At 40.4% G+C, this 27,800-nt stretch overlaps 4 protein-coding genes across 4 annotated transcripts in view; 2 read left to right on the top strand and 2 right to left on the bottom strand.

The window, feature by feature from the left end:
* Positions 1–606: 606 nt before the first annotated feature.
* LOC141431579 (cytoplasmic dynein 2 light intermediate chain 1) lies at positions 607–12,546 on the bottom strand. The gene is made up of 5 exons (XM_074092754.1): positions 12,341–12,546; positions 11,063–11,414; positions 9,746–9,996; positions 8,871–9,098; positions 607–695 (listed from the first exon to the last, which is right to left on the bottom strand). The coding sequence occupies exons 1-4, from the start codon at positions 12,443–12,445 to the stop codon at positions 8,910–8,912; spliced, it is 897 nt and encodes a 298-aa protein (XP_073948855.1). The 5' UTR covers positions 12,446–12,546; the 3' UTR covers positions 607–695; positions 8,871–8,909.
* Positions 4,191–8,542, top strand: BBS8 (tetratricopeptide repeat protein 8). The gene is made up of 5 exons (XM_074092753.1): positions 4,191–4,485; positions 5,993–6,235; positions 6,703–7,127; positions 7,387–7,561; positions 8,036–8,542. The coding sequence occupies exons 1-5, from the start codon at positions 4,213–4,215 to the stop codon at positions 8,159–8,161; spliced, it is 1,242 nt and encodes a 413-aa protein (XP_073948854.1). The 5' UTR covers positions 4,191–4,212; the 3' UTR covers positions 8,162–8,542.
* A 442-nt stretch (positions 12,547–12,988) lies between the features above and the next one.
* Taf7 (TATA-box binding protein associated factor 7) lies at positions 12,989–14,480 on the bottom strand. The gene has a single exon (XM_074092752.1). The coding sequence runs from the start codon at positions 14,351–14,353 to the stop codon at positions 13,181–13,183; it is 1,173 nt and encodes a 390-aa protein (XP_073948853.1). The 5' UTR covers positions 14,354–14,480; the 3' UTR covers positions 12,989–13,180.
* Positions 14,481–15,342: 862 nt separating this feature from the next.
* Ufd4 (ubiquitin fusion-degradation 4-like) overlaps positions 15,343–27,800 on the top strand; it is a 34,850-nt gene continuing 22,392 nt past the window's right edge. The window contains 13 exon segments of the mRNA XM_074093206.1: positions 15,343–15,531; positions 16,064–16,203; positions 16,406–16,521; positions 16,681–16,799; positions 17,035–17,174; positions 17,538–17,713; positions 18,630–18,760; positions 19,100–19,233; positions 21,201–21,493; positions 21,814–21,978; positions 22,066–22,201; positions 22,544–22,724; positions 26,983–27,154. Coding sequence (XP_073949307.1) covers positions 15,526–15,531; positions 16,064–16,203; positions 16,406–16,521; positions 16,681–16,799; positions 17,035–17,174; positions 17,538–17,713; positions 18,630–18,760; positions 19,100–19,233; positions 21,201–21,493; positions 21,814–21,978; positions 22,066–22,201; positions 22,544–22,724; positions 26,983–27,154 — 1,909 coding nt within the window. The 5' untranslated portion in view covers positions 15,343–15,525.

Here is a 27,800-nt window from a genome sequence, read left to right as displayed (position 1 = left end):
GGCGACCGAGCTTCGCTCATGGGTTTTTTGTATCGTGTTTTTTTTTTGAAAAAATATAGATTAAAAAATAAGACACAAACGAAATATTATTTAGTCAATAAATCCATAACTAAAAAAAGACAATGAAACCGAGATTTGAACCCTATTCTACCGCCGAGTCACTAACTGATGTCAAAGCTATCGAAATTACCGATCATAATTGCGTGTAATTACTTGTTCTACTTCATACGGTCACGCTGATTCTTTAAAGAAATAAAATTTTACTCAAACTACTTAGTATTTACTTGTCCGACTGTATCAATATTCATCTTGGCAGAAAAGATATATGCCAAAACCCACGGCAGTGTGTCCAGCCAAGTTCAGAGGCGTCTGTCTGTAGCCCATTGTAGCGCCCGTGTGCAATCAGTACCTACTTTACCGCCCTCTAGTAAGCGTGCGATCAAAACAACAGGAATAGGTGCACAAAGACCCGCTGCGGCCGGCGCCCCTACCAATAGCTCAAGCCCCTCTGGGCCAAGTTCAACTTACGTCTTCCGACTCCATGATGTTGCAGCACTGCCCCAGCGAGGTGACAGGGTGTCTCTTGAAGCCCAGCATGATGCTCGGTAAAGACCAGGACTCGCAGTAGCCGCGGCAAGCGTTCGTCGTTATCTTGAACTCGACGCAATCCGGTATGCTTATGTTACGAGTGTGACCTGGGAGAGATTGGAAATTGATACAAAGTTCATAAAATGCACGCCACGCAAGGTACGATATTGGGTGCAGAGCAATCGCTGCGGGTTATGGTTAGCATTCATGTTTGTACGAACTGCAGGGCTACTACGAAACTTGAAACTCGAAGTTCGTGTCGTGCGGTCCCTCAGCAGGGCTACTACGAAACACGAAACTCGAAGTTCGTGTCGTACCGTCCCTCTCGCTCTCGTATTAAATAGTATAAGTGTCAGAGGGACCGCACGACACGAACTTCGAGTTTCGAGTTTCGTAGTAGCCCTGTACCCTTAGTGTACACACATAAAATGCTCACTCCCACAAGATAAGTCTATAAAATTTAATACGCTTAATTTAGTTATCCTTTAGATCGATAAAAATAATACCTATCCAAATTAAATTAAGTTGAGCTGGGGCGCGCGGCGCCCTGTAGTAGGTACGTACTGACTGGCGCCCGCGGTCGCCTCCCCTAAAGTACGGTACTTAGTACTATTAGAATATTCTGTGCCTAAAGCCGGCACTGCTGACAGTTTTACAAAGAATGTGACACTGTGACATAGTAATACTTTGCTTCGGGTAGGTACAACATGTATAATGGTACAGTCAGCGTCATATAGTACGTAGCAGTCAAGATCACCAAATACTTGGAAACGTACAAAATAGTCATTACCAGTGAATCAGTCAAAGCGGTCAAATTGTTCGAGAAATCCATCGTGTACAAATATAGTGGAGCACGCACGTCGCCAAATACTTTATAACATTCAAGCCGACATTATACCGTAGCAGCCAAAGTATCCAAAAGTATGGACACCGCAGGAAACTTGACTTTATTACATACCGTGTAAGGTCCAATGATCCAGTTAGCTAGTCCTCTTTAATATAATGTGAATGGTGTTCCATTTTCAGTATCTTGGTGCAAAATGCACATGTCATTACCTTTTTAATTAAATAAAAACTCTTTTATAATGTGATTATACTGGCCAATTCAAGCCATATTAAAAGGAAATCCGTTAATCCGGAATTCTGACAATGTAAATAAAAATGTGAAAAAAAGCCGTCAGGCTCCAAATGAAAGAGACGGAACGATCACTGACAAGTTGGTACTCTTTTCGGTGATTGTCAAAAACAAAAAGTAGAATCTGACGTGTTAATTCGCACTCAACACGAGATTAAACCTTAAACCTTTTATATAAAGCTCAGTTTTCTAGTGTGTCCCATACTTTTGGATATTATGGCTGCTACGCTACCAGTGGTGATGTGCGTGCTCCGATTTATTTGTACGCGATGGATGTCCTGAGCAATTTGATCGCCTTGATTGGGTCAATGTTAATGACTATTTGTATGTTTCCAAGTATTTGGTGATCTTGACTGCTACGTACTATATGACGCTGACTGTACGCTCAAGTATGAATAAGTAACTAAGAGTAGTAAATAAGACAAGATGATTTTTCTACGAGGGTCGTGGATCTTCATGCGGTTGGAAAGTCAGTCCGACCCTAGCCCTAACCAAGTTCAGGCTAAATGCGGAATGGCCGCAATATCTAGTTTCTATCAATGTGGAAAAGGATACTTAAGTAATTAAAATATAAACAAACCCATTTTGTGGCAGCCAGGTTTTCGCCACGACTCTCCGGCTAGGATCTGCGTGAAGGATATCAGAACAATAATACTCCTCAGAAGCATGTTGATGTCAACAATTCCAAAACTCAATGATGATATTTTTAACGTCTTCCCCTTTTTATCCGGACACGGTGCTCCGCGTAGGCAGAGATCGGCAACAATGAAACGACATTTTGTTCCAACAAAAAACATTTTTTTAGCTAAATGTTTGGATTAATTTCAGTTTTGCTTTTGAAATTAATTAAAAACTAACTACCTACTCACTGCTAATAATACTAAACGCTATCTAATCGTATCATTATAATATGAATGTAATTAATTATCTATTAAGGATAACATAATAATTTAATGTAATTATTAATTTAAAAAAGTTGTGTAGGTATTTAATCCTACCTTTTGCCGCGACTTCGTATTCCGAGAATTCGTTTATCGCTATCCTGCGGGAACTATACAATTTTCTGTGATCAAACCATCCTTTGCTCTTCCCAACTATTTCCATAGGTACCAAATTTCATCGTGGTAACAGACCGCACCTTTAAAATTAACTGCAGCAATTCGAAATAAGTACTTATTCACTTAAAATAAAATACAACCTGATTGAATTTTAAAATGAGAAAATTTCGAATTATTATCAGTAAAGTAGGATATAAATTTTAATAAAATGTACGTATGTTTAATGGACAATAATAGAAATGAGGGTTTTGGATTTCAACTACATAATGTATACAGTGAACTATAAGAATTTCTTTGCTCACCGCTGCGACCTTATGATAGCTAAGTTTATGCAAGATATCCGTGTTCATGCAGTTCCTTCACCTCCACATACTGTGCCTCCACACTGCAAGAACACACACAAACCCATCTATCACCACCATCTACCCACCCCACCACCATCTATCACCATGTTAGAACATGTATGGTAGATGTTATAGGCTAAACATTTTTATATTAGTCTATAACATCTGGTAGTATGCGTACGGTTGTGTTGCTCTGAAGATGAGCTCTGGTTGAGTTCGAAACGCGTCCGTGTATTGTGGTGGTGGTGAAAGATGGTTTTTTTATTATTATTTTTATTTAGAAACAAACAGTCTTACGCAATAATTGTGTGATTTGTGCGTGTTCTTAGTGTGGAGGTGGAGGAACTGCATGAACACGCATATGCTACGCTACTTGAGCTATCATAAGGTCGCGGGTGAGCAAAGTAATTACTTTAGTTCATTGATTTGATCTGGACCTCCGAAAAGTAACGTCTGAATCAATAAACTATTTATGTATATAGTCTCAGTACATGGTCAGTATCTACTTATTACTAGACAGTAATTGGATATACCTACCCAAGTTCAAAAGGAAGCTTTCTCTCTATACTGTCTAATTCTATTAACACTAGGTATATACTATGTATCTGTCTGTCTATTATTTTATACTTAAAAAAAAATGTGTACAACATCTGCTCAAATTAAGTTTGCTGCTAAACAAATAGGGATAGAATAAATTTTTCATCCCATAAAACACTTGACGTCTGACAGTCAACCAACAGTTAAAGGCAATGGGGCTTGGGGCAATGGGGCGTACCGTACGGCGGACTTAGGCGACTACACATACAATATACACTACGTTTGCACAATAACTATTGCTATTAATGGGTAAGTAATCAAATAATAAATCTAATAATTTAATCAAAATATTAAAATCTAAATAATCAATCAAAAAATATTACCTGCAATGTTTCGATAGTGCTTATGCTGGGGCGTTAAAGTCGTAGCTATATCATATTTCTGTTGCTATACCTACTATATATGTAAAGTCTATTCTGATGGGGTTGCTGGGCAACAGACCGACTGAAGATTGTAAACAAGGTTTTTATTACGTGTACAGTGCGCAGCAATGGATTTAGACTACAGAATACTAAACTTGTACAAAACAAAACAGTATAATGAGTGTTTAACGTTATGTGCAACTGCTTTGCAAGGTAGAGACGATCGTATGATAGAGTTTATACAAATGCGAGCAATGACCATACAAGCCAAGGTGGCTGGTAATGGGTACGAAGAAGTGGACTATTTCCCTCAGCAGGACGACTTGAGCACTACAGCTGTGGCCAAGACACCAAGACCAGGCACTGCCTTCCAAAGAACAGCTAGGACTGCTCAAAATATTGTGAGTTGTGTTTGTGTAAGCTAGGTAGAGTCATTCACGATGACGCGTGCCGTGGTTCTTATAATCTTATTACAATGTCATCCTACTACATTATAAATAATATACTCGTATAATATTATAAATGCGAAAGTTTGTAAGCCTGTTTGTTTGTTTGTTACTCCATCACGTCTAAACCGCTGAACCGATTTAGATGAAGTTCGGTATACAGATAGTTGCGTCCCGGGGAAGGACATAGGATAGTTTTTATCCCGGAAAAATTCATAGTTCCCGCGGAATAGTGAAAACCGAATCCTACGCGGACGGAGTTGCGGGTAACGGCTGTTAATGTCTAATTTTGACTAATAAATAATAATAATAAATAATAAATTCATTTATTTCGGGCAACTTGGCCCATACAATAAATACCTTACAGACTAACATACATATTTATAATCAATATTTAAAACTAATTTAATTTGGTGACAAAACGGCGTGACCCCGTTGAGTCACCGTCCCCGACGTCGCATTCATCTGCGGCATGGTGCCCCGGTACCGCCGGAACTCGACGTCTTTCGGCCAGAAGGCAGCACTCGCGATGGTCCCCATCAGCAGCCGCAGCACGCGCACCACAAACGAGCTGAAGTGCACGTAGTGGCGCGACTGCAGCTGGAACACCCTCAGCGTGTATCCGCTCTTGACGTATTCCACCACATCTGCGACTGCGACGGTGTGATGCAGACGCGACACATACAGTGCCGTATTCGGTGTGGCCGCCCTCAGCCCGGAGCCTGGATCCGGTTCAGCAGAGCCACACAGACTCTTACAAGGTTTCTTGCGAGCCTTGCTTTTCTTCTGCACCAATATGAACCCCTCCTCGTCCACTTTAGTGCTCAAGGGACCAATCTTCGTAGATGGCACTAGGAGGTATATACTTAGTTTGTGTTTGTTCAAATGCACTGGCTGGCTGCTATGGAACATTTTCATAATCCGCTGAGTAACGAAATTTGGTACTGTTGCAACTGTTGTTAGATGCAATGTCAATAAAGACCATGATATAATTATTGGGAATTCCCACGGGAATTTAATAAAATCTCGTATTTTCAATTCAACTGCTGCATGATTTATGTGAGCGAAGTCGTAAGTAAACACTAGTAAAATAAGGCCTAAGGGCTACATGAGTTTGATGTGTACCTACTACTGGGGCGTGCAGTTCGGGAGCAGCGCCAGCAGCACCCCGCGCAGCAGGGCGCGTCTCCGAGCCCCGGGCTGCGCCAACGGTACCGAACATTTTTGCAATAATAATATTTTTTGTCTAACAGATACACAATTTTATATAAGTAAAAAGTAATGTGATAAAAAATATTGTATGTCAAACGGGCGGTACTGAAATGACGAACATAACATTGAATCATTAAAGTCCTCACAGTCCTCCTTCGGGCTTCTAATAGCCTCTCGTTCGTAATGCCTTATTTATTGCTCTCAAGACATACCTAATGTACTAATAAAAAATAATAATTTATTCACGTAGAGAACTGCAACAGCGACGTTGAACAGCCGCGCAGGCACCGCGCGCGCGCGCACGGCCCGCAGCGCGCTCAACACCGCCTCCCGCGCCTCCCGCGCCGCGACGGCCCTCGGCGGAGCACCCTTCACCTTCACCCCCTCTGTCCCCCTTTCTCTGCGGTTCGTGGACAAGGACGACAAACTATTCGCACCGGCGGCGAAAACGCTCTTCGAGTACGTTTTCTACTGCGAAGGTGATGTTCGGAAGGTGCGTGTAAGACCGAAATGGTAATCATGATCTATTGCATAGCGCCAGTATGGTTATTTTCATTGTATCTTTCATAAGGGAGTGCATAAGTACTTTCTTTTTTAAAGGATGGGAAAGGATACACGGGCACCTCCTTGTGCCCCCATCATAACTGCATTGTTATCATTGCAAATTTTGGTCTTCTCTGGATGTGGCTGTTATTGTAGAAATCATGTTAACGTAATACGTCCACCAACGAGATGGACGGCGATGACTTGGTTAAAGCCACGGGTTCACGTGGCTGCAGCCTACGCTACGCCTGCAGCAGGCCGCTTCTAATCGAAGCAGCTGGAGTACATGAGGGACCTCTATGTCCATCAGTGGACGTCCTACGGCTGATGATGATGAACACCAAAAATACCTTTAAATGCTTTTTCAATAAGCGTACCTACCTACTTCTGGTACCTACATAAAAACTGTGATTTCAGGCGATAGACCTAGCATTTCAAGCTCAAAAACTGGACGACACTCTAGACTGGTGGTGGAATTTTTCTCTAGCTCGTTGCTACTACACGCTCGGCATGTACCGTAACACGGAGGACTGCTTGCGCCAGGCGCTTAAATTAAACAAGCACATAACTATTTACCTTCGATTGATTGCAATGTACGTCGGCCTAAACCAGCCATTGTCAGCCTTGGAGGTGTGCAAGCAAGGATTGCTGGTATTTCACGAATATACCCCTCTGTTGCTGGAGCAAGCAAGGATACATGATCAGATGGGAAACTCCACGTTGGCGGTTAAAGAATACCGGATGGTAGCACTGCAGGACCCAAGTAACATGGAGGCGGTGGCTAACATCGCGATGTATAATTTTTATAACGACCAGCCTGAAATTGCTCTTCGGTATTATAGGTAAGTCGGTAAGGACCTACGCTAGCTGGCGTGGGTGCACGGAGCGGGTAAAAAAGTAGGTATGAGTAGCTGTAAGTGCTGTAACTGCACGCGTCACGGATTTTACCTGCACTCGCACGTGGTCCGCAGGCGTGCGTTGCGCCCGCTCCGTGCACCCGCGCCAGTTAGCGTAGGCCCTAAACTAAAGGGTGTTATTTAATTCATTGTTCCCAAAAAGTACTAAATTACTAATGTGTGATATTACATTTTAATTGCTTAGGAGGCTGTTGGCAACGAATCAACCAGGTGCTGAAATATATAACAACTTGGCCCTGTGCTGCTTGTATTGTAACCAATGGGATCTCACTCTGCCGTGCTTCAGGCAGGCGCTCTATTTTTCGACCGATCCAGAAACACGCTCCAATATTTGGTTCAACTTAGCGCACGTCGCTCTGGTAAGAAACGAATCATAATATAATTTTTTTTTTTTCGAAAATGTTAATTAAGTAAGTATATTAGGTACTAGTTCATGTCAATGAACTGAGTCGTCTGCCGAAATTAACGGATATAAACCGGTGTATAGTGCTGGCTGAGGCACAGACTTCAAACTGTACCTACCTAGATTAGGTTAAATAAAAATAGTTTATTATTTTATGCTTTTCAGTTTTTTCGGCGGTTTCATTTTTTTGTTCAAAAGTTTTTATTTTACAATTCCAACCTTAGCGTTATTTTTTTTATAAATTTATATGGGATCAACTTCTAGGTATACCCTATCCAATAAAAAAAGAATGATCAAAATCGGACCACTCTATAAAAAGTTATGCGTGGTCAATGAACATAAAAAATATATATACGCGTCGACTTGAGAACGTCCTCCGTTTTTTTTTCGTCAGTTAAAAATGGTATCAATTTCATTGTGTCCTCAATAGTCTACAGGTGACATGGCGCTCGCCCGGCGTTGCTTGCAAGTTAGCCTCGCGACCAACTCGGAGAACGAACCAGCGCGGCAGGCGTTACGAACTCTAGACGCTAGACTCCGCGTCCGCAAAAAGTAAACGAGGAAGGATTTTTACCACTGACTTATTAGTGTCTCCCCACATCCCTACATCTATTGACGCTTGATTGACGCGTAATCAGCTAAGCCGAGCTTTTTCACTTCTTGTGCTCGTCAACTTTATATTGTGCTTTGTGCTGGATGTAAGTAGTTAGGTGTTATAAAATGACGTTTTATGCTCTCTAGTGCAGAAAGTAAAATCTTCGTCTAAGACCAAGTTAATCAGGCGTCAACAGCCACGAACAATAAAAGTTTATAAAATATTTATTTTTTATAGTTCATGTTAAAATAATAATATATCTAACACAAACCCACAAAGCAATCTATCATCATGCAACCACTACACCACACTGACGCGTTTCGACTCGAACTCACCTTCAATTACAAAGTGGAGTGGTGGAACTTATGAAAACGTGAAGCCTTGCAGAAAAGTTGCTTGCATAAGGTCGCGGGAGGAAAAGTTACTTTCTTATTGTTATTGTTTTAGGTAAAAAAATAACGCTTGATTCTAAAAAATATTAAATAACGTAGTATTAATGAAGCACTTGTTGTTTAATTTCCTCACAATCGAAGTAAAACGACCGAAGTAGGATTAAAACGATTTTTTTTTTTTTTTTTGGTTTGATTGATAAAATAAAAAAATCGGGACACTTATTTTTTATAAATCTAACTGAATAGAATACCTAATATTTTTTATCCAGGAAACTAACCGATGGTCCTTTCCAATTTTATTTGCACAATAGGTATCTTCAAAGCAGAGCTAGCAAGTATTCGTTAACAGATGCGTTGACGGCCTCCATATTGCGCAGTTCCTCATACTTGGCGGAGGCCAGAGAGTCCAGCACTAGTTCAGGGTGGGTCAGCTGCGGCTTGGCGACAGCCGTGTCCGCAGCCGCCTCCGCCTCGGGTGTAATCCTGGCCAGGTGCCGCGCTTTTATCTGCAACATACCGTGTTTTTAACTACCGACACAAAATAGGGGTGTAGCTGGTTCTCATGTGTAGGATGTCGGGCCCGGATTTACTTAAATTGGTTGTCGGCGCCTCTGTTCTCACTAATGTCGGTTGTCGGCCACGATCGTAACTGGAGCCACTGGCGCTGCTAGGGGCCTACGGCAGCGACGGGCGGAACAAGGTTTGCAGGCGGAGCGGGATCGGCTCCGACATCTGACCAATGTGAACAGCGTCATACTTACTCATTTAAACGATCGAGACCCGACAAGATTTTTTGAGGGCTGGCAAAACACCCGATATTTCTTGTCGGCACCGAGTGTATTAGGTAAAGCGGTTCCCACTTGTCAGATGTCGAGCCCGGTTTTTATCGGATGTTCCAGCGGGAGAACACTTTATATTAAGCTATTTCTCACTTGCCTGACACTGATTTTGTGTTGGTGCCGACGGGATACCATGGAACCCTTACACAGTAAACGTCATAATGACATCGCATTAATTAACAAAGAAAATCGTAATGATTTTCCTGTGAAAAGGTTTAATTGGGCTCAGAATTAAGTCCTTGACGACACGTCCATGTTGACGACCGTACTACTAAGTAGGTAGGTAGGTATACTAAGTAGGTAGGTATGATTACCTTATCCATAGTAGATGGCGCTACACCAATGCTCTCCCACGAGTCGGACCCTTTAGGAACTACTAAAGGTTTAGCAAAATTAGTATTCTTTTCTTTGGAGTGGTATCCATTTCCGAACCCAATGCTATAAAGCATCTCTTTGGCTCGCTTCACCAACTGCGGTTCTTTGGCCGAGTAAAATATTAAATGCGAGTTGCTTGCTAGTGCAACGCTTCTGATTGTGGTGCATACGATCTTTTTGATTTCGTTATCTGAAAATATTAGAATAACTTCAACAAACAGGAAAGGTTCCTACTCGGACAACATCCGCTTGAATGTATTCTAGCATTTTTTGATTTTCGGGTACGTCAATATCTATGTAGGTACCTAAGTAAATACATGAAGGGTAAACGGTAGTAATCTAAAAAAAAACATAGTGAAATAAACGGTTTCTACTATCGAGTTTAGTTCGACATGTTTCGGACTAATTCGTAGCCCTTCCTCTCGAAGCATACGTCACGGAGGCTGCTGCAAAAAGCGCACTGCGCGCTACCGCTCTGCTGTAGAACGCAGTGCGCGTTTTTCACTATGAGTTGTCCGTTTATTTCACTAAGGTTTATTATATGCTACGAACAAATCCATAAATACAAATACCTATTACAAATGCGAAAGTGTGTGTTTTTGTCCGTCTTTCACGTCGAACGATGTGATTTTTGGCATGGATGAGATGGTTTATAGGCCATGCAGAGAGTGACATATTTTATGCTACTTTCTATCCCGGAAAATTCATATGTTCCTAAGGGAACAGCTCGCGATAACCGAATTCCACGCGGGTGAAACCGCGGGCAAAAGCTATAATATTATAAATATTATGGTATAGATGACTGAGTCTCACGGTAGTTTCATGTTAAGAAAATTCATCTTTTTTTAATGAAAAGTGAGCACCATCAACCATCATCCAAGGATATCCGCAACGCCAGAGGATTGAAGATGCGTTGTGATTCTAACAGAGATAAATAATAGGTAGGTACCTACCTCATGTTCCATTAATTTCACAATTTCAAGCACAACTCTCTTTCTCTCCAAGCCGGAACACAATAGATATCTACCGTAAAGTTTATGGTTGGTGGCAAGATTAGGTTTTATACTACCGTCTATATATAGAACCCCATTCCCACCGGCTTGCTCAATATTTACAAAATACGACAACAGGACGAAATTATTTATGATGGATGTGGGCGATCTTTACTTCGACTTTACCACGGAAATATCTGACGCTACGCCACTGCTACCTATGCATATATAGATGGATAATAGGTATACGTTAAGTTAACTTACCGTAATTTTTGAAAATATCATATTTTCCGCCAATCAAAATCAGTTCCGGCTTATTCGCACTATCTGCATAAGTTTCGTTCATCGCAGCGATACAAGTCTCGAGAACATTCCAGATATTCTTTATTTTACTCAAGTCCACCATTACGAGGAAGTAGTACTTCCCTTGACCAGGCACCGAGGATAGGACGTTGTCTAGTGTGTTAAGCTTACCCCCGTACTCCCAAACATGGCATATTGTCTTTTCAATACTTTGTTTGTTAACAGTTTTCCGGCCAAAGCTATACTCTAAAACCAAAGTTTCTCGGGGAACATCATTTTTCTCGAGAAAAGACGAGAACATTGTTGATTTTCCCTAAAATAATTTCCAAATATACTTATTTAGCCAGCGTTAAGTTAAAGGCCTAGCCACGACTATATACGTGCGAACGGCAGCTTGGTGAGCGATTTTTCTTTTCACAGTTTTCATTGTGCGGTCGAGACGCTCTTCGCACAGTGGTTACCTGGCAGCAGTGGAAACAAATCTAATGCACAGAGAAAATACGCTCACAACACCGCTGGCTCAGAATATATAATAGTACTAACGTTGCCGCAGGTCACGGGTAAACGTCCGATTACGACGGCGACCGCAGACCGCAAACTGAACTGCACAAGTACCTACAGGTGTCTAGAATTTGTATGAAATACATTCGGAAGGTTGGCGGCAACTGCAAGATACGACGGCAAGGGATAATGTCTTCGATAGACCTTCTGAATGTATTTCATAAAAACGAAATGTTGCATGCGGTCGCATTCTGAATCATACCTTAACCGAGGCCGGGGCCCGACTGTAGGTGATCAAGCGACGTTTCAATACCCAAGTAGACCGGGTGAAGGCACGGCGGCTCTTAGGTCTGCGAGGTCCTGTGACCACCAGTAGACCCCCGTTCTGGGTGCGGATTGGTGCGCCCTCGGCATGGCCGCGTCGCATATTGCTGTCAGGTCTTCGCGGAACCTGACAGCCCTTTCATCGACCCTCATGGTATCCGGGGGGTCTACAGACATAGTAACAGCTATGGCTACGGTGCAGGGAAATCGTGTAGCCAGAGACTTACATACTGCCGCTGAGATAAGATAACAACTTACCATTATGACACGATACTACAATATGATCGTGAAGACAAGCTTACGTACATAATCTTGCCACTATACGCGCGGCTTATTTTTGCTGGCTCACTGGTCTGATTAGTAGCGTTCGATAAAGAATATTTGTGTTGTACAAAGTCCACACAATTAACTCACCACAGATTTACTTCCCACCAGAAAAATTGTCCGCTCGCAATCATCCTTATTTTCCACTAAAGCCTTGTTGACAATTTGCGAGGCTATTTCGGGTATTGAAAGCATAGTTTTTAACTAAATTGCTTTTAAAGATATTGTTAGAGATAGAAGACAGGATGTCTTGTATTACAGTTTCTGTGTTGTGACTTACAAATGTTTGTTTTCAATTGCTTAGCAACTAAGCTCCATACTCCAATCAATCCATAACATTAAGATAACATTGGAGTGAAGTGTATCAGGGGCATATCAGGAGCTCATAGGATTTGTTATTTCAAGAATAAAGTCAAATTTCCGTAAATAAATTTTAGTTTGTTGTATTGTTGCCATAAGTCCATAATCCCTTTAAACTTACTGTGGACATTCTATTGCATATTTGGGCCACACATAATCTTTATATAGAGAAAAGTTGATATGTCTATTTTGTTACTTACTTAATTCATTTAATTATTAATAATGTAAAAATGAAAACCAAGTTGTTATACATACTGTTATTATGTTAGGATTGTAAATTCAACTGTGTCGTGGAAATGAAAAAAAAAACAATGCTTGGCAATGTTATTTTATACATATCTCTTCATCCTAAGTGGTGATTGGTAAAAATAGAGTCACTATGTGATAATACACTACCTTTATTAATTAATAGTTTGACATACAATTTAATAATTAGTGATTCAATATAAATGCTTCACAGGAAATTGCTACATTTAGAATACACCAACAACTATGCATGAGCAGATTATTCTATAATTTTACACTTATGAAATAGGAAAGAAAACTTGTCAACCACAGCATCACCTTTGCCTACTTTTGCATCATTTGTAAGTTTTGGTATTCCAGTTCCTTGTACATGATGTCCTGGTTCAGAGTTTGTAGAATGTCCTGGAATCTTTGTCGGAGAGTCATGTTCTCCATGCCTGCTATTTCATGCTGGGTCCTCTGGTGCCTCTGCTTTAGATCCTCAAGTTCAGCACTGATCTGCTGCATTCTGTAGCTGACATTATCTTTGTCTTCAGGCTGCTGTAAGTAGTCATCCACTGAATACTGCTCACTAGTAATGGTACTTGTCAGGCCTGTGTCCCTATGCCGACTGCTGGTTCCCGAACCATGTGCCTCAGATAAATTCATAGTTCCTTGTGGAGAACGGAACATCTCTGACTTAAATTGTGTGGCTAAATTGCCTGCTTTGAAATCTCCTGTACCATAAATAGAATTGGTGTCTGAAAGATGATCATCATATGATGACAGCCTGTCATCAACATCAACATTGACATTGTCATCTTCAGCATCACTGTCACTTACAGCACCGCCAAATATGTCTTCAACTTTAGATGAAGAGTTTGCCTCTTGCATTAAATCATGTTTAATGTTTTGTTCCTTCTTCATTTTCGCTTTCTCTGCTTTAGTTGTAGTGCCTGGTTCATGTTTAGCTTCATCTTCCTCCTGAATCACCTCCCATGTGACGCTCACAGCCTCATTATCGGCTCTTAGCAGTCTCTTCACTTCTTTTTCAATTTCGGGAGCTTCCATACACTTCTTTCGCAATGTTTTTCTGAATCGCCTTCTCCTTATATTTTTGGTGGGAGGAGTGATACCGTGAGGATGAAGATATTTTTTATCGACTTTTAACGGATCCTTTTTCTTTTTAGGGGATTCCTCTTCTGTTAATGCTGGCTCTAGTTCTTCTTTGCATATCATTAGTTGACAAATGTCTGCCGTTTTGTACACACTCTTTCTGTCAATGGTCTTTAGTGATTCTACGATAGTAGGCAGGTCAACGATCTTGGCATGAAGTAGCCAGTGGTCAAAACGTACTTCTCCATGTCGCATATCATTCTCTAATTGAATCGAAAGTCTGTTCTTGAAATTATCTCCAGATTTCAAAAGTTCGTGTAAAGCTTTGGCTGGTTCCGGTGGTAACCTCATGATGAATTGAGATTCTAATTCAATAGGATAATCTGCTTCACGTCTATTCATCTTGCGAGAAAGATTAACTTTGTGAAATGGATGCGCGTACAATTTTATTGTATCGAATCGAAATTATTATCTATCTATTATTATATATCACTTCGCTGTCACTACTGAAAGAAAAAGGTACTCTGTGTGTGACAGACAACGTCAAGTCAAATCAACCAAAGAGAATTTCTACATCACTCATATCAACGTAGTCAAGGAAAACGTTACCCACACAGCCAATATGGCCGATCATTGAATCGGATCGGACAATCGATGATCGATCAAATATATTTTGATTCTTTTCTATGGTAATTGTTGTTGATTGTTGGATAATACAATTTCAAACGGAAAATGTGGCTGGCGGTGGCCTTTTATTTATCGAATAAAACGCTATGGTTGGTTATGGTCTAGATAAGTCTTACGTGTGAAACTCGCTTTGAATTCTTGAACCAAAGACCGGTCCTCCCGCTCTAATGCTACATTTACACCCTTTCCGAGGCCTGCCAAGCGTCTACAAACTCTAAGGCTACACAAACACTTAAATGCCATTTACACGCTTGCAAGTACGTCAATATTCCGGACAGGCAAGCATGGCAGACGTGGATCTCGAAGCTTGACATATTTTTATTTAAAGAAAAAGGTTAAAATTTCTTCGTTAGTCCATGCACTTATAATGGTCACTAAAATTTATGTAATTATGTACGTCTGTACGGCGTTAGATCCTAAGTGACACAAAACACGAGCCACCGTGTAAACACGTCGCAAGCGCTTACAACCGACACCGGCCCGGATCGGCGGCAAGCGCTGGCAAGCACACGCAAGCCTATCTTAACGGGCCGTTTACACACTTGTGCTTGTGAGATTTTGCCGAAGCTTGGCAAGGGTGTAAATGTAGCATTACACTTTCATTTTTCTTTTAGCGTTTTAACGTGTTAATGTGAAAATATCTTTATTTTCCTTGATTTTTATCGATTTCTACCTTATCTGTGGCATTCTAGCTGATGAGTATGAGTAAAAAAAAAAGTTGAACATGAAATGAAAATACCACCAATACCACACAAGGTTTACTGCTAGCTAAGCTAATGAAACGAAATTGCGTTACATTTAGTTACAACATAACTGCGCATTGTATTGTGTTTCGCGAAATAGTGCTGGGTTGTGGAGTGCATTTAAATGACAATTTCGATAATTAGATGATGGTAAGTTTATTTCGTTAATAATAAGAATAAGTAAAGACGGAGTTGTCACCTTCAGTCTTGTCCTCATCATTTTGTATTTGTTTTGTTCGAGATAGGAATGTTATTATTTAGTCTGATAAATTTCGATTATATTATTTTACACATAATTCTGTACAACGAGTTTGTGATATTTTGGAATTGATAAAAAGAGAAAGGCTCTTCCTTATTGTAGTCTGTAACCTACTTATGAATGCATTTCATACGGTGCATTATACTCGCGTGTTATTTTCACAGTGCCTCTTACCGTTTCATCTACTAGGCTCATCATCAATGCATTGTAAATGTAAAATTGAATACATAATCTGATTCTTAGTAGATGTAAGTGAATTTGGCTTCATAAATCATGAGCCCATTCTAATTTATTTAGTTGTTATAAATGCTTAATGTTTTTTTTATGTCATGCGTAATGTTGGGTAATAGTAAAAAGATGGAGGCGCTTTTTATTTTTTAAAGCTAACTAGTTATTGACTGGTTGCACCTGTGTTCTGTGAAGATGACGGAAGTGGATCCGGAAACATTGCTGGAGTGGCTGCTGACGGGGCAGGGTGATGAGCGTGACATGCAGCTGATTGCTCTGGAGCAGCTCTGCATGCTGCTCCTCATGTCTGACAATGTTGATAGGTGCTTTGAAAGGTAACTATTATACTGCAGAGTTGAAACAACTTGCCTCATGGTCATTTATAGAACTATAAACTTCAATCTTTGACTGGGAATCTTAATAATTTTTCTTAAACCAAGCAACAATAGAAAATGTGATACTTCTTTCAAATGACAATAAATTATTATCAAGAATACTCGGATGTAAACCTGGTATTAATTGTCTTTATTGTTTTAGCTGTCCCCCAAGAACATTTTTACCTGCACTATGTAAAATATTTCTTGATGAGAGTGCACCTGACAATGTCCTGGAAGTCACCGCAAGGGCTATCACATACTACCTTGATGTTTCTGGTAAGTGACAAAGAAGTCATTACAAATGTGGTAGGTTAATTTAAATAATAATGATTCATTACTGTACCTACCTTAACAGTAAACTAATTAATGCAGTGCTAACAGACTTAGGCTGTATACTACACATATTTACATTTTAATTACTATAATTGTTTGCAGCGGAATGTACGAGACGCATTGTTGCTATTGAGGGTGCTGTGAAGGCAATATGCAGCAGACTGCTAACGGTAGATCCATACAACCGTACAAGCAGGGATCTTGCGGAACAGTGTATTAAAGTAAGTTATCATAAAAGAACAAATTTATATAATAAAGAAATTTTAAAAACATTTTTGGTTGACCATGCTATAAGCTCCAAGCAACCATTTCCATTTTAGTCTTACCTCCTACCATAGTCACTTCTGATATTGAATTCTAGAGCAATCATCCATATTGTATCCTGTTTTGCTTATACTTTATTTCTTATTCTTAACTATTTAATTATTTCTTTGAAAACCTCACTTGTCCTTGCAGGTACTGGAATTGGTTTGCACGCGCGAAGCTGGCGCCGTGTGGGAAGGCGGTGGCCTGCCAGCCGTATTGCACTTTATCACCCATTATGGCACAGCTGTGCATAAGGACACTCTTCACTCGGCGATGGCAGTGGTTTCCAGGTACATTGGGTGGCAATAGGGAGAACCTACTTGTGTTAAATTTGCTAAAGTTTTTTTCCATGAAAGATTAAGGTCATCAATACACACCACTTAGTCCCGAAAAAAGTACACCAACCAAATGGAATGTTCTTTGAAATCTATTCTTAATAAGTCTTAATTGCTTCATTTATATGTTAATTAAAAAGGCATTTACCACCTTCTACCTACAATATAAGGTAGTAGTGGGCTGTTTTCCGCAACTTTTCGGCTTATCGCGTCGGTTTTGCATGATCAGCTGTAAGCACTTGTTATACCAGTCCAGTTCCTGGAGGAAGCCCAGCGGACCCATCTTCTATAGTATACATAATACTGTATGTTCTACAGGGTGTGTGGTAAGATGGAGCCAGGTGATGAGCGAGTCGGCGATGCAGTGTCTTCATTGTCGGCGCTGCTGCAGCACAGCGACGCACGCGTCGCGGACGCGGCCTTGCGCTGCTTCGCTTCGCTCGCCGACCGGTTCGCTCGTGCGCACGCCGATCCCGCGCCGCTCGCCGAACACGGTACGCAACGCAACACGCAACCTCCCCCTGTTTAAAGTCTTATTTAATTTAGCCCTGTTTCATTACTCGTTGAAATTTTGTGTGACAGATTCGACATCAACAAAACAAACAACATAACAGATATCTGTTCCATAAAATTTATCAATGAGTGGTACATACAAGGTCCTTAGCATCTAATTTATTATAAATTCATCCTTAAGAATGAACGAAAATGAAAGAATTTACACTAATTTACTTAGTTCCAAACTAAGCAAAGCTTGTATTATAGGTATTGGACAACGGATAAACATATCTATATGGATAAATATATACTTAAATACATATTAAACACCCAAGACTCAAGAACAAACACTTATATTATTCATACAAATATCTGCACCAACCAGGGATCAAACCTGGGACCTCAAGGTTCGTAGTCAGGTTCTCTAACCACTGGGCTATCCAGTCGTCAAATGTACTCACAAGGGTGAATTTACTTGAGTTTCATGCAGCAGTTAAAACTATTCTGATTTGTACAACTGAAAATCCATTTACCATATATGTATAATAGAAGAATTTTACGCTAGACAGGTAGTACAAATGTTGACGACCCTTAGAGCTGCCGCAGACTTACAATGTCAAGTTGGCCAACTAAATTGCACTGTATACCATTACAGTAGTTATTTAGTTGGATAAAATGCGCAGGCTATCATTAAGTTACTGGTCTATTGGTATACAGTGTAAGTTAGTTGTCCAACTTGAAATTATAAGTCTGCGGGCCCACTTATTCTCCTTCTCGTGTGCGCCCCATAGATTCATATTCCACGAAAGGCTGACCCGTAGCGTCGAGAGTCTGTTAGAGCTATACCCATCAGCTGTCTTGGCGTATATAGATAAATGTGTTGTAAAGTTTTGGTTAAACTAGTTCTTTGTTTAGGGTTGACTCAAGAGCTGGTCCGGCGACTGGGCAGCGCCGAGAGCGGCGACGACAAAGGGTTGGCTCCCTCTGTCTCTACCACCGTCAGTCTCCTGTCTACATTGTGCCGTGGCTCGCCGCAGATTACACACGTGAGTGTTCCACAGGACCAAGCTAAAACTGATCTCAAAAAAGCAATGCAGCATCGTAGATGCCGATTAATGCCAATATTGGGCAAAATAAACTTTTATTTGGTTTTGCTAAAAATTTATGTGAAATATGTGTTACGAGGAATAATCTACTAACTCATTAAAAACTCAAGTATAAAGACTAGTCGTGAAAAAACAATTGACTCATTCGTGCTTTCATTAAGTCGAAACTAATTAGTCAAACGAGACTTCATGCTACATTGCAGTTTCCTGTTGAAAAACTGAAGGCGGCGGAGTGTGACACGGTACTTAGCACCGTCTAATCTGTACATGTTTGTTTAGGATCTGGTTCGCTTGGAACTGTGTTCCGCGATCGAAGCGGCAGTGCAGGCCGATGAGCGATGGTGCCTCGAATGTATGAGGCTCGTGGATTTGTTGCTGGTGCTACTTTGCGAAGGCCGCCATGCTATACAGACGTGAGTAGCCAACAAAATATTTATGTCTTTACTGAAATTAGACTACTTTTGAGTCAGTTGCACCGAGTTTGACATTGTTATAGTTAAATAACTTGCGCAACTCACACTAAAACAAAGCCAAAAAAATTCTAATAATACAACCTGTAAAAACAAGAATCTCATGAACCTAACCTAGCCAACTTAGAAAAGTACCTTCCGATATTGTCATAGTAAAGTTCAATATCTAAAAATCGGCTGACCCGATTTTAATCCATACTATCCATACTTCCATACTAATATTATAAATGCGAAAGTAACTCTGTCTGTCTGTCTGTCTGTCTGTCTGTCTGTCTGTCTGTTACGCTTTCACGCAAAAACCGCTGAACCGATTTGGATGAAATTTGGTACAGAGATAGAATAGACCATGGGAAAGAACATAGGCTATCTTTTATTGCGAAAAAAAGGCTTTAAGGGGTTGAAATAGGGGGTGAAAGTTTATATGGTGGAAGTTCGTCGCTGTTGGAAATAAAACCATGAAAGTTGGCATTTAGGCACTTAATAAGAAATAAGTCGGTATGTGTTTTAGCTTTTTGAAAATTCGACCTGTGAGGGGATGAAATAGGGGATGAAAGCTCATATGGAAGGTCGTCATTATCGAAGATAAATCGATGTTTCTTTATGAAACTTGGTATTTGGGCACGTGATAAGAGATAAATAATTGTTCGAGCGTTTTTTAAAATTCTTCTTCTTTTTAAAACCGGTTAAAATCGACTCGAACTCGCGCGTCAAGGGTTCCGTACATAGGTATTTATGAATATCAAGTGTTAGCAGAGCCAAGCTCATAAGCAAAATGTACGCAATGTGGGGTCATTTTACCTGGCTTATTAAACATAGACAGTCAGACATGAAAAATTATGATTTTCAGATTTTTCTTACTTATTTTGCTATAAAGGGAATAAAATTTGCTATAAGAGCTTCCTTTATACAAAATTTCAAGTTTCTAGGACAGCCGAAAGTACCCTATAACTTTTTTTGAGATTAGGGTTTTAATTTCAACTCGATAAATACTCCGCACGTTTACGGGATAAAGGGTCTTGACAGACAGACGGACGGACGGACAGCAAAGTCATCCTATAAGAGTTCCATTTTTTCTTTTTGAGGTACGGAACCCTAAAAAACATTTGTTCCGGCTCTTCAAATTTCGTCATTTTTCATACCTACTTGAAAATATGGGGATGAAAGTTCGTAAGGAATTCCAAACAAATTTACTATAATATAGAAATATGTGTAGCAATGCTTAGTAAGAATGCCGTCTTAATTATAATCCTACCCTCCTAACTTACAATACAGGACGTAAGATGTCAAGAGCTCACTATGAAGAATTAGTCCTTTTGTGTTGGCAGGGTAGAATACTTATGTTTTACCAAAGAATGGAAGAACAAAAAAAAATAGTTTAGATATAAAGCAATGTATTAAAATAGGTTATTTTCAGTAAACCGTAGAAGTTTCTATGTGCTATTATTGGCAGAATAGGGTACCCTAAATAAATTAAATACTTTCCAAAGTTACTATTCCACGCGGACGAAGTCGCGGGCAAAAGCTAGTGAAATATAGTTAAGAAACACCGCAAACTCGCTCTCACATGAAAAAAACTACATGGAAATGTGCCAATCCGTTTGAAGACCTACGATGCCACAGACAGACAGACAAACAGCTATTGGTTTCATAATTATTACAACGATCTTTTTGCGTTGGGAGTTAAAAATATTGAAAAATTCTAACTCTTTTTTTCTATACTTTCACTTTTCACATTACATTCCCAATGTTTAAAGAACTGTCCTTGTCGAAAACTTTAAACATTACTTCTTGATTCTTCTTACTTTTCAATTGTTGCAAATAAGAATTCATCATATTATTATCGTTATTATCGTTTACCACGCTCAAAACTGCTTCGACTGGCAACTCAATAACAATTTTATTTTAAACAGAGGCTCAAACCGTAATGGCGAGACCGCCTCGGGCTCCAAGACAGCGGGCACGGCGGGCGCCACCGGTGCCGGCGGAGAAGGCCCCAGCGCCGCGGCGGCGCCGGGACCACGCGGCGACAAGTCTCACCGACAACTCATCGACTGCATCCGCGGCAAAGATACCGACGCACTGCTGGCTGCTGTATCAGGCGGCACCGTCGACGTCAACTTCACTGATGATGTTGGACAGACGCTGCTCAATTGGGCGGCCGCATTCGGGACTAAGGAGATGGTGGAGTTTCTCTGTGATAAAGGTAGGTTGAGTACATGTTTGCTAATATGGAAGCATTTTCACTACTTGCTTAGAATTTAACGCTCATATTGAGTTTGTTGTGTGTAAATACAAATCTTTCTTCAAATTTCTTAACCTTACATTGCCATTGACTCCAAAAAATGTATTGATTTATTTTATTTTCACTTGCTTTCAAAATGGTGTCTAAGTAGTTTTTTGTTGACTACATTTTATTACTATATTTCAAGCCAATCCGATCACTGAAGGAGAATTAAAATTACAAATACCGACATTAATTATAAATACCGACAAAGTTTAAACGTGCATAATCGTTTCCTACAGGTGCAGATGTAAACCGTGGCCAACGCAGCTCCTCGCTCCACTACGCGGCTTGCTTCGGCAGGCCGGCCATCGCCAAAGTGCTGCTCCGATACGGTGCGAACGCGGATCTGCGAGACGAGGACGGCAAGACGCCTTTGGATAAGGCTAGAGAGAGACACGACCAAGGTAAAATTAGCCAAATTTGACACTTGTAAATTTCTGTACATTTCCCAGATTAATAATTATGTGAAATTTGACGTTTTGATTGATCAGGACACAGAGAGGTCGCCGCTATTTTGCAATGCCCAGGAGAGTGGTTGGTAGTGGGCAATCAGGATTCGCCAACTTTTTCAAACGATGAGGACTTTCCCGAGACCGGAGACAAGGAAATGGCCGCTATTTATTTAGAGTGAGTATAGTATAATATATCACCTTAATTTTGATACTGACTAATAATAATAATAATAAAAAAAAAAAAAAGATTATTGCCAAAGAACAAGTTGATTACACTTAAAATTAAATAAAGAAATTCTAAGTGATTTTCACCACCACACTACACTGACGCGTTTCAAACTCAACCAGAGCTCATCTTCAGAGCAACACAACCGTACACCATGCTACCAGATGTTACACTAACATCTAACATCTGGTAGCATGGTGTACGGTTGTGTTGCTCTGGTGATGAGCTCTAGTTGAGTTCGAAACGCGTCAGTGTAGTTGCGTGTTCAACGTTCGTGTTGTGTTGTTGCAGACGGCTGGTGCCAGTGTTCTGCGCGCGCTACCTGGGCGCGGGGTCGGCGGGCGCGCGGCGCGCGTGCCTCTCGCTCGTGCGCAAAATGGTGCATTACACCCCGGCGCGGCTGCTGCGGGCCATGCCGGCCGCTACTGCTGCCGCGCTCACCATGCTCATCGCCGCCGTGCTGGACAATGTGGTGAGTGTACCAGCTGTTGAGGCATCTGTCTGTTCAGTTCACTCACGAACGCGCGCCCTTCTACAGGAAATATATCGTAGTGCGCTGCGCACAGAATAAAAAAAATAAGTGGATTAGTACTACATTGGGCATTGAAGGCCGTAAGAAGAGGATTACTAACGAGAGGCTAAGAGCTTATACGCAGGACGTTTTTTTGTACGTGCAATAGAGGGCGCGATAACGCATTCCTAACGAGATCCAGTCACTGTATTAGCTTTTTAATAATATAGTAATGCGTAGAACTTAACAACACGTCTTAAACTACATTCATATTATGATCGCGCCTTCGTGAGTGAGCAGATTTGTTCAAATCCTACACATCGGCGCGGCTCTGTGCTCTCGCATCTGCGTTGGAAAATTAGGCCGAATGTTGGGCGCGTTGTGATCGCTTACATATCGTCTTGCTGCTGTGGCGTGAGGCCTTACGAGTTTGACACTGACTGGAAGTTACTATACTTACACACTTAGTGATCAAATTATTAACCTCATTTTCATATTCCTACATTTTTTTAAATCCGTATTAATTTCAGGCCTGAATAGTTGATTATTTGCTTATTATGTTTAAGTAGGATTACGCCTAGTCAACATTTGAAATCTGGACTGCGGGGTTACTACGAAATTCGAAAATCTAAGTTCGTGTCGTACCGTTCCTCTTACCATATTAATAATAATCCATACTTATACTTATATATTAATATTATAAATGCGAAAGTGTGTTTGTATGTTTGTGTGTTTGTCCGTCTTTTACGCCGTAACGGAGCGACGGATCGACGTGATTTTTGGCATAGAGGTAGTTTATGGGCCCGAGAGTGACATAGGCTACTTTTTATCCCGGAAAAATCACAGTTCCTGAGGGAACAGCGCGCGATAACCGAATACCACGCGGGCGGAGCCGCGAGCAAAAGCTAGTATACTTTTATTTCAGAGATTGTCCATATCATGTTAGTAACAATGAAAAACCTTATTGCCTATGTTAGTAAGAACAATATACACATCAACGAAATTATATAATTTCCACTTACACTGGCAAATGTCTGTAGCTTCATCTCTGTAAGAATGGGCCATCCACTCTATTTGCGACAGTTGCCACGAGGGTGTTAGCGCTGCCGCGCACACACTGTAACATCGATGCTACGCGCTTACGCATAATGGCGTCAAAATCGTGAACGCATTATTACATATGTTTAACCTAAGTTGTCTTTTTCTTTGTAATTGTTCATTCCTCTCTTGTGCAATTTTGTCTTATTGAATAAAGATTTTATTATTTTTATTATTATTATTATTATATTGGATTTGTATTAAAGCGTCAGCGGGGCGGCAAGATACAAAGTTCGAATTTTGCATTTCGTAGTACAGGAGCTGATCCCATGAGAATGCTGTGATATGATACAAGCTGATTATGTTGTTAGGGCGAGGTGGCCGCGGGGCGCCGCGCGCAGCCTCGCTACCTGCGCTGCCGCTATATCCGCCCGCCAGCGGTAATGTTCCGATGGTGTGATGATTCCTCTCTGGTGCGACGCTCACGGCTCTAAATATAGCTGCCTACAATAAAATACAGTCAAGGCAATGACCCCACAAAGCCTCGTCGACATGAGATCAGCCGCCGTAATGTCTAATCCAGTGTTTTTCAACCTTTTTCGTGACAAGAGGCTTCGCGACCGGGGTCGCGACCCACAGGTTGAAAACACTGGTCTAATCTAACGCGCTGACGTTTGCGATCGCATTCACCAACTCTTTCTACCCTCGTCTTGTATCGTATGACAGAAAGAAGTAGTGAAAACGATTGTGATTCTAACCCCCTGTTTCACCATCCATTGACTAAATTTATCTGACGGATAAATGTGATGCCGTCTCTGTTTATTTTGTTCGAATAGATGGAGACGGCCGGAGTGTTCGACAATAAGGCCTCATCACACTGTGCGTTGTATAGAAAGAAATGTTTAACAAAAAAGTAAAACTGACTCCAAAAAAAAAAAAAATAACAAAAAATGGAACCGACTACGAAACTCTTGAAAATATTTTTCTGGGTACCTACTAGCTCGAAGTTGGTGCCTCAGCACGAGCCAGCAGGAGTGGAACAATAGTAGTCTACCTCACCTACATACTATGGGTTTCAACCCTCCTGCTGGATCGTGCTGAGTCACCGACTTCGAGCTAGTAGTATCTAGAAAAATATTTTCAAGGGTTTTGTAGTTGGTCCATTTTTTTTTGGAATCGGTTGTACTTTTTTGTTAAAATTTTTCTTTATTTCTCACTTTTTAGTGATTCGTAGCCAATAAACATCCCACAACGATTCCATTAAGTTCAAACACGACTTAGTTACGTTGTTTTGTAACAGAGTTCCGTTGCCTACCGTTGGCTTCAGTATCAGATCAGTTCGAAAGAATCATTAACTTAAAGCTTATTCTTAGTCGCTTATCTAGGTATATTAATCATGATCGTTTATACACGAGCGAACATTACTTAGCTTTGACGAGTTCCATTGGTCATCTACGGTCTTCTTCATCTGGGCCAGGTTACCAAATTATACTTTCTGAATGTAAATGCTTATCTTAATGCTAAAAATGCCAAAATCGCTATAGGTGTGCCTATAAAATTTGAGGTTTGCCCTCGATTTTCCTAGGATGCCATCATCAGATAGTGACAATGGGACCACCTTAGAAGAATACTCTTTCGAATAAAAATATAATTTTGAAAATCGGTCCACAATTGACTTAGTAATCGGTGAATATACATAAAAAAATATACAAACATTGGAACATAGAACCTCCTCCTTTTTTGAAGTCAGTTAAAAACGAGAAGCCACGTGATAAATTCCGCGTACTGTGACACTTACGAGTACATTTCGGCTTGCTCGTAACCTAGGTTTTTGGAACTTGCAACTGGGCTGTTATATGATGTATGGTGGCTCATTGAGATGGGGTCACTATGGGTAACTCTGAAACTATAATAGGTATATAGAAAGATCTGTTCTAAGCATTCATAGATAAAAAAAAAACTCTGTTCGGGAATCGAATCAGAAGCAGTTTTGTCTAACACGCAGGCGTTCTCGACCGCAATCAGCATTTCTTTCTACCTTGAATCTATATACCACATGAGAGAATGAAGTGGTCAAAACGATTGTGATTCCGAGTGCGTTGTTTGCATTGTTTGACTTTGACTTGATTTATTTTCATTATCGATCGTAATAATGATTATATCTGCTGCAATCGAAGTGCAGCAATCGTTGGAGTGGTTTAAAGTTTTTTTTTCACAAATCATATGATAATCGCTCTATTGTTGAATCCTCTATGGTACTGTAGAAGTAGCTGTTTACGGTATACAGTATACCGTCCATGTGTTTAAATTCCCAAGCCTGCCTGCTACCTGAACTTATTTCATTATTCAAATATGTATTATTGATTGCCAGATTAGTAAACGTCTGTAGGGATCGTGTACGCTAGGGGTCGCAATGTTTATTGCCTTGCCTGTGCAGTGTTGTAAATTTGTAATAAAACATGAAAGTGCAATTACAATAATGAACAGTAATTTAGAGCCGTAGCGTAATAACGACAACTTCGTACTACTTTCGCTGGGGTTTCGTATTACTCCCGGCGTTGCGATAACGACATCGCAACGCGCTTCCTGTTCCACAACACCTGATAATTATAGAACTATTTACAATTAATCCCAAACTATAACATTGTACGATGTTGACGTCCTAATTGCTCGGCTTTGTATCGCTAAATATGAAATAACGATTTATGTACTTGTTCATATACATACATGCCACTGTTTACTAATAAACGCACCGATAATGGATATTATGGTTTACGTACATTTCATTTTTCCTTTGCATCACTGTTTTATAAAAACATCACACCATCGAAATTTACTTGCATCGAATGAACATGTTTTTTTGGTGTTTCATGTGTTTTAATATCCGTTGTTTCTTCGTAGACTAGATTGCTGAGTTTGGAATTGAATAGGCGTTTTATGAGTTTACATGCAGGGTTTACAATGGCAGTAGTGTGCGTGCTTTACACTTCTTCAACTGGCTAAAGAATTCTTAAACAATATATACACTCATTAAAAGTGTCTAGAAATCAATTATGCAGGATTTCTTCCCGATTTTTTATTGACTTAATCACGCAGTTCTGCAGCTACGAGATGAAGTTTCAACGTCACTACAAACGAACTCCTAATTAAATTTAATATTTTATAACTTGTTAACGCGAAGGATGATGATGACGGTCACATCATCGTGCTCGGCATCGCGGAAGAAGTGATGGTGAAGGCCACTGATATCTACTTGGAGCAGTTCGCCCGTCTGGGAGTCTTCAGCAAGGTCGAGGCTTTGGCTGCAGAGCCTGCCTCTGCTAACGCATCCAACTCTTCAACTTCCATCGCTGGTAAGTCCAAAAGCAATTGCTTCCTCATAGAATTAAATTCATTGGTCTGAACTGGACCATTAGTGATTCATATTTTCTTATTTTTTCTCTGTTTAGAGGATACTGAAATAAATTACACAGATACAGAAGGTAACCACACATAGAAACAAACCGCTTTACATACTTATACCATATTTATAAACCATTCATTGCATTCCTAGTACACATCATAACGAAATGTTTCACTCATCACCTCTTTAAGAAATGCTGTGCTGCAACAAGCTTAAGAAAGAAACAATTACTTATCAACATTGGTTTATTTATTAGTAGTACCTAAAGACCACATTTTCATGTTATTGCAAAAGTAAACCGAAATGAAAAAATAATCATGCTTGTTATTCAATCTCTAAATTTTTAAGCACTGAAAAGTTGATGAAAGCTGGCTTTTAATATCAGTACCCTTGCTAGTACCAAAATAGGATTTCAAGTACACTTGACGAAGGGTGCGAGATTTATATAGTGCGACATACCACGTATTGAACGATACGTCTGTTCTCATGTCTTCCTTGCCACTTACCTTGCGGTTGTGTCTTTGTCACGTGTTATAGTTTACCGACGTCAATGTCTACATTATGTCTCTTAACTCTACGTACAAAAAGTGGAGCCA

Source organism: Choristoneura fumiferana, chromosome 10 (genome assembly GCF_025370935.1).
Source record: "Choristoneura fumiferana chromosome 10, NRCan_CFum_1, whole genome shotgun sequence".
Lineage (NCBI taxonomy): Eukaryota > Metazoa > Arthropoda > Insecta > Lepidoptera > Tortricidae > Choristoneura > Choristoneura fumiferana.
The sequence above is the reverse complement of the archived record's forward strand: the minus strand, read 5'-3'. Positions and strand labels throughout refer to the sequence as shown.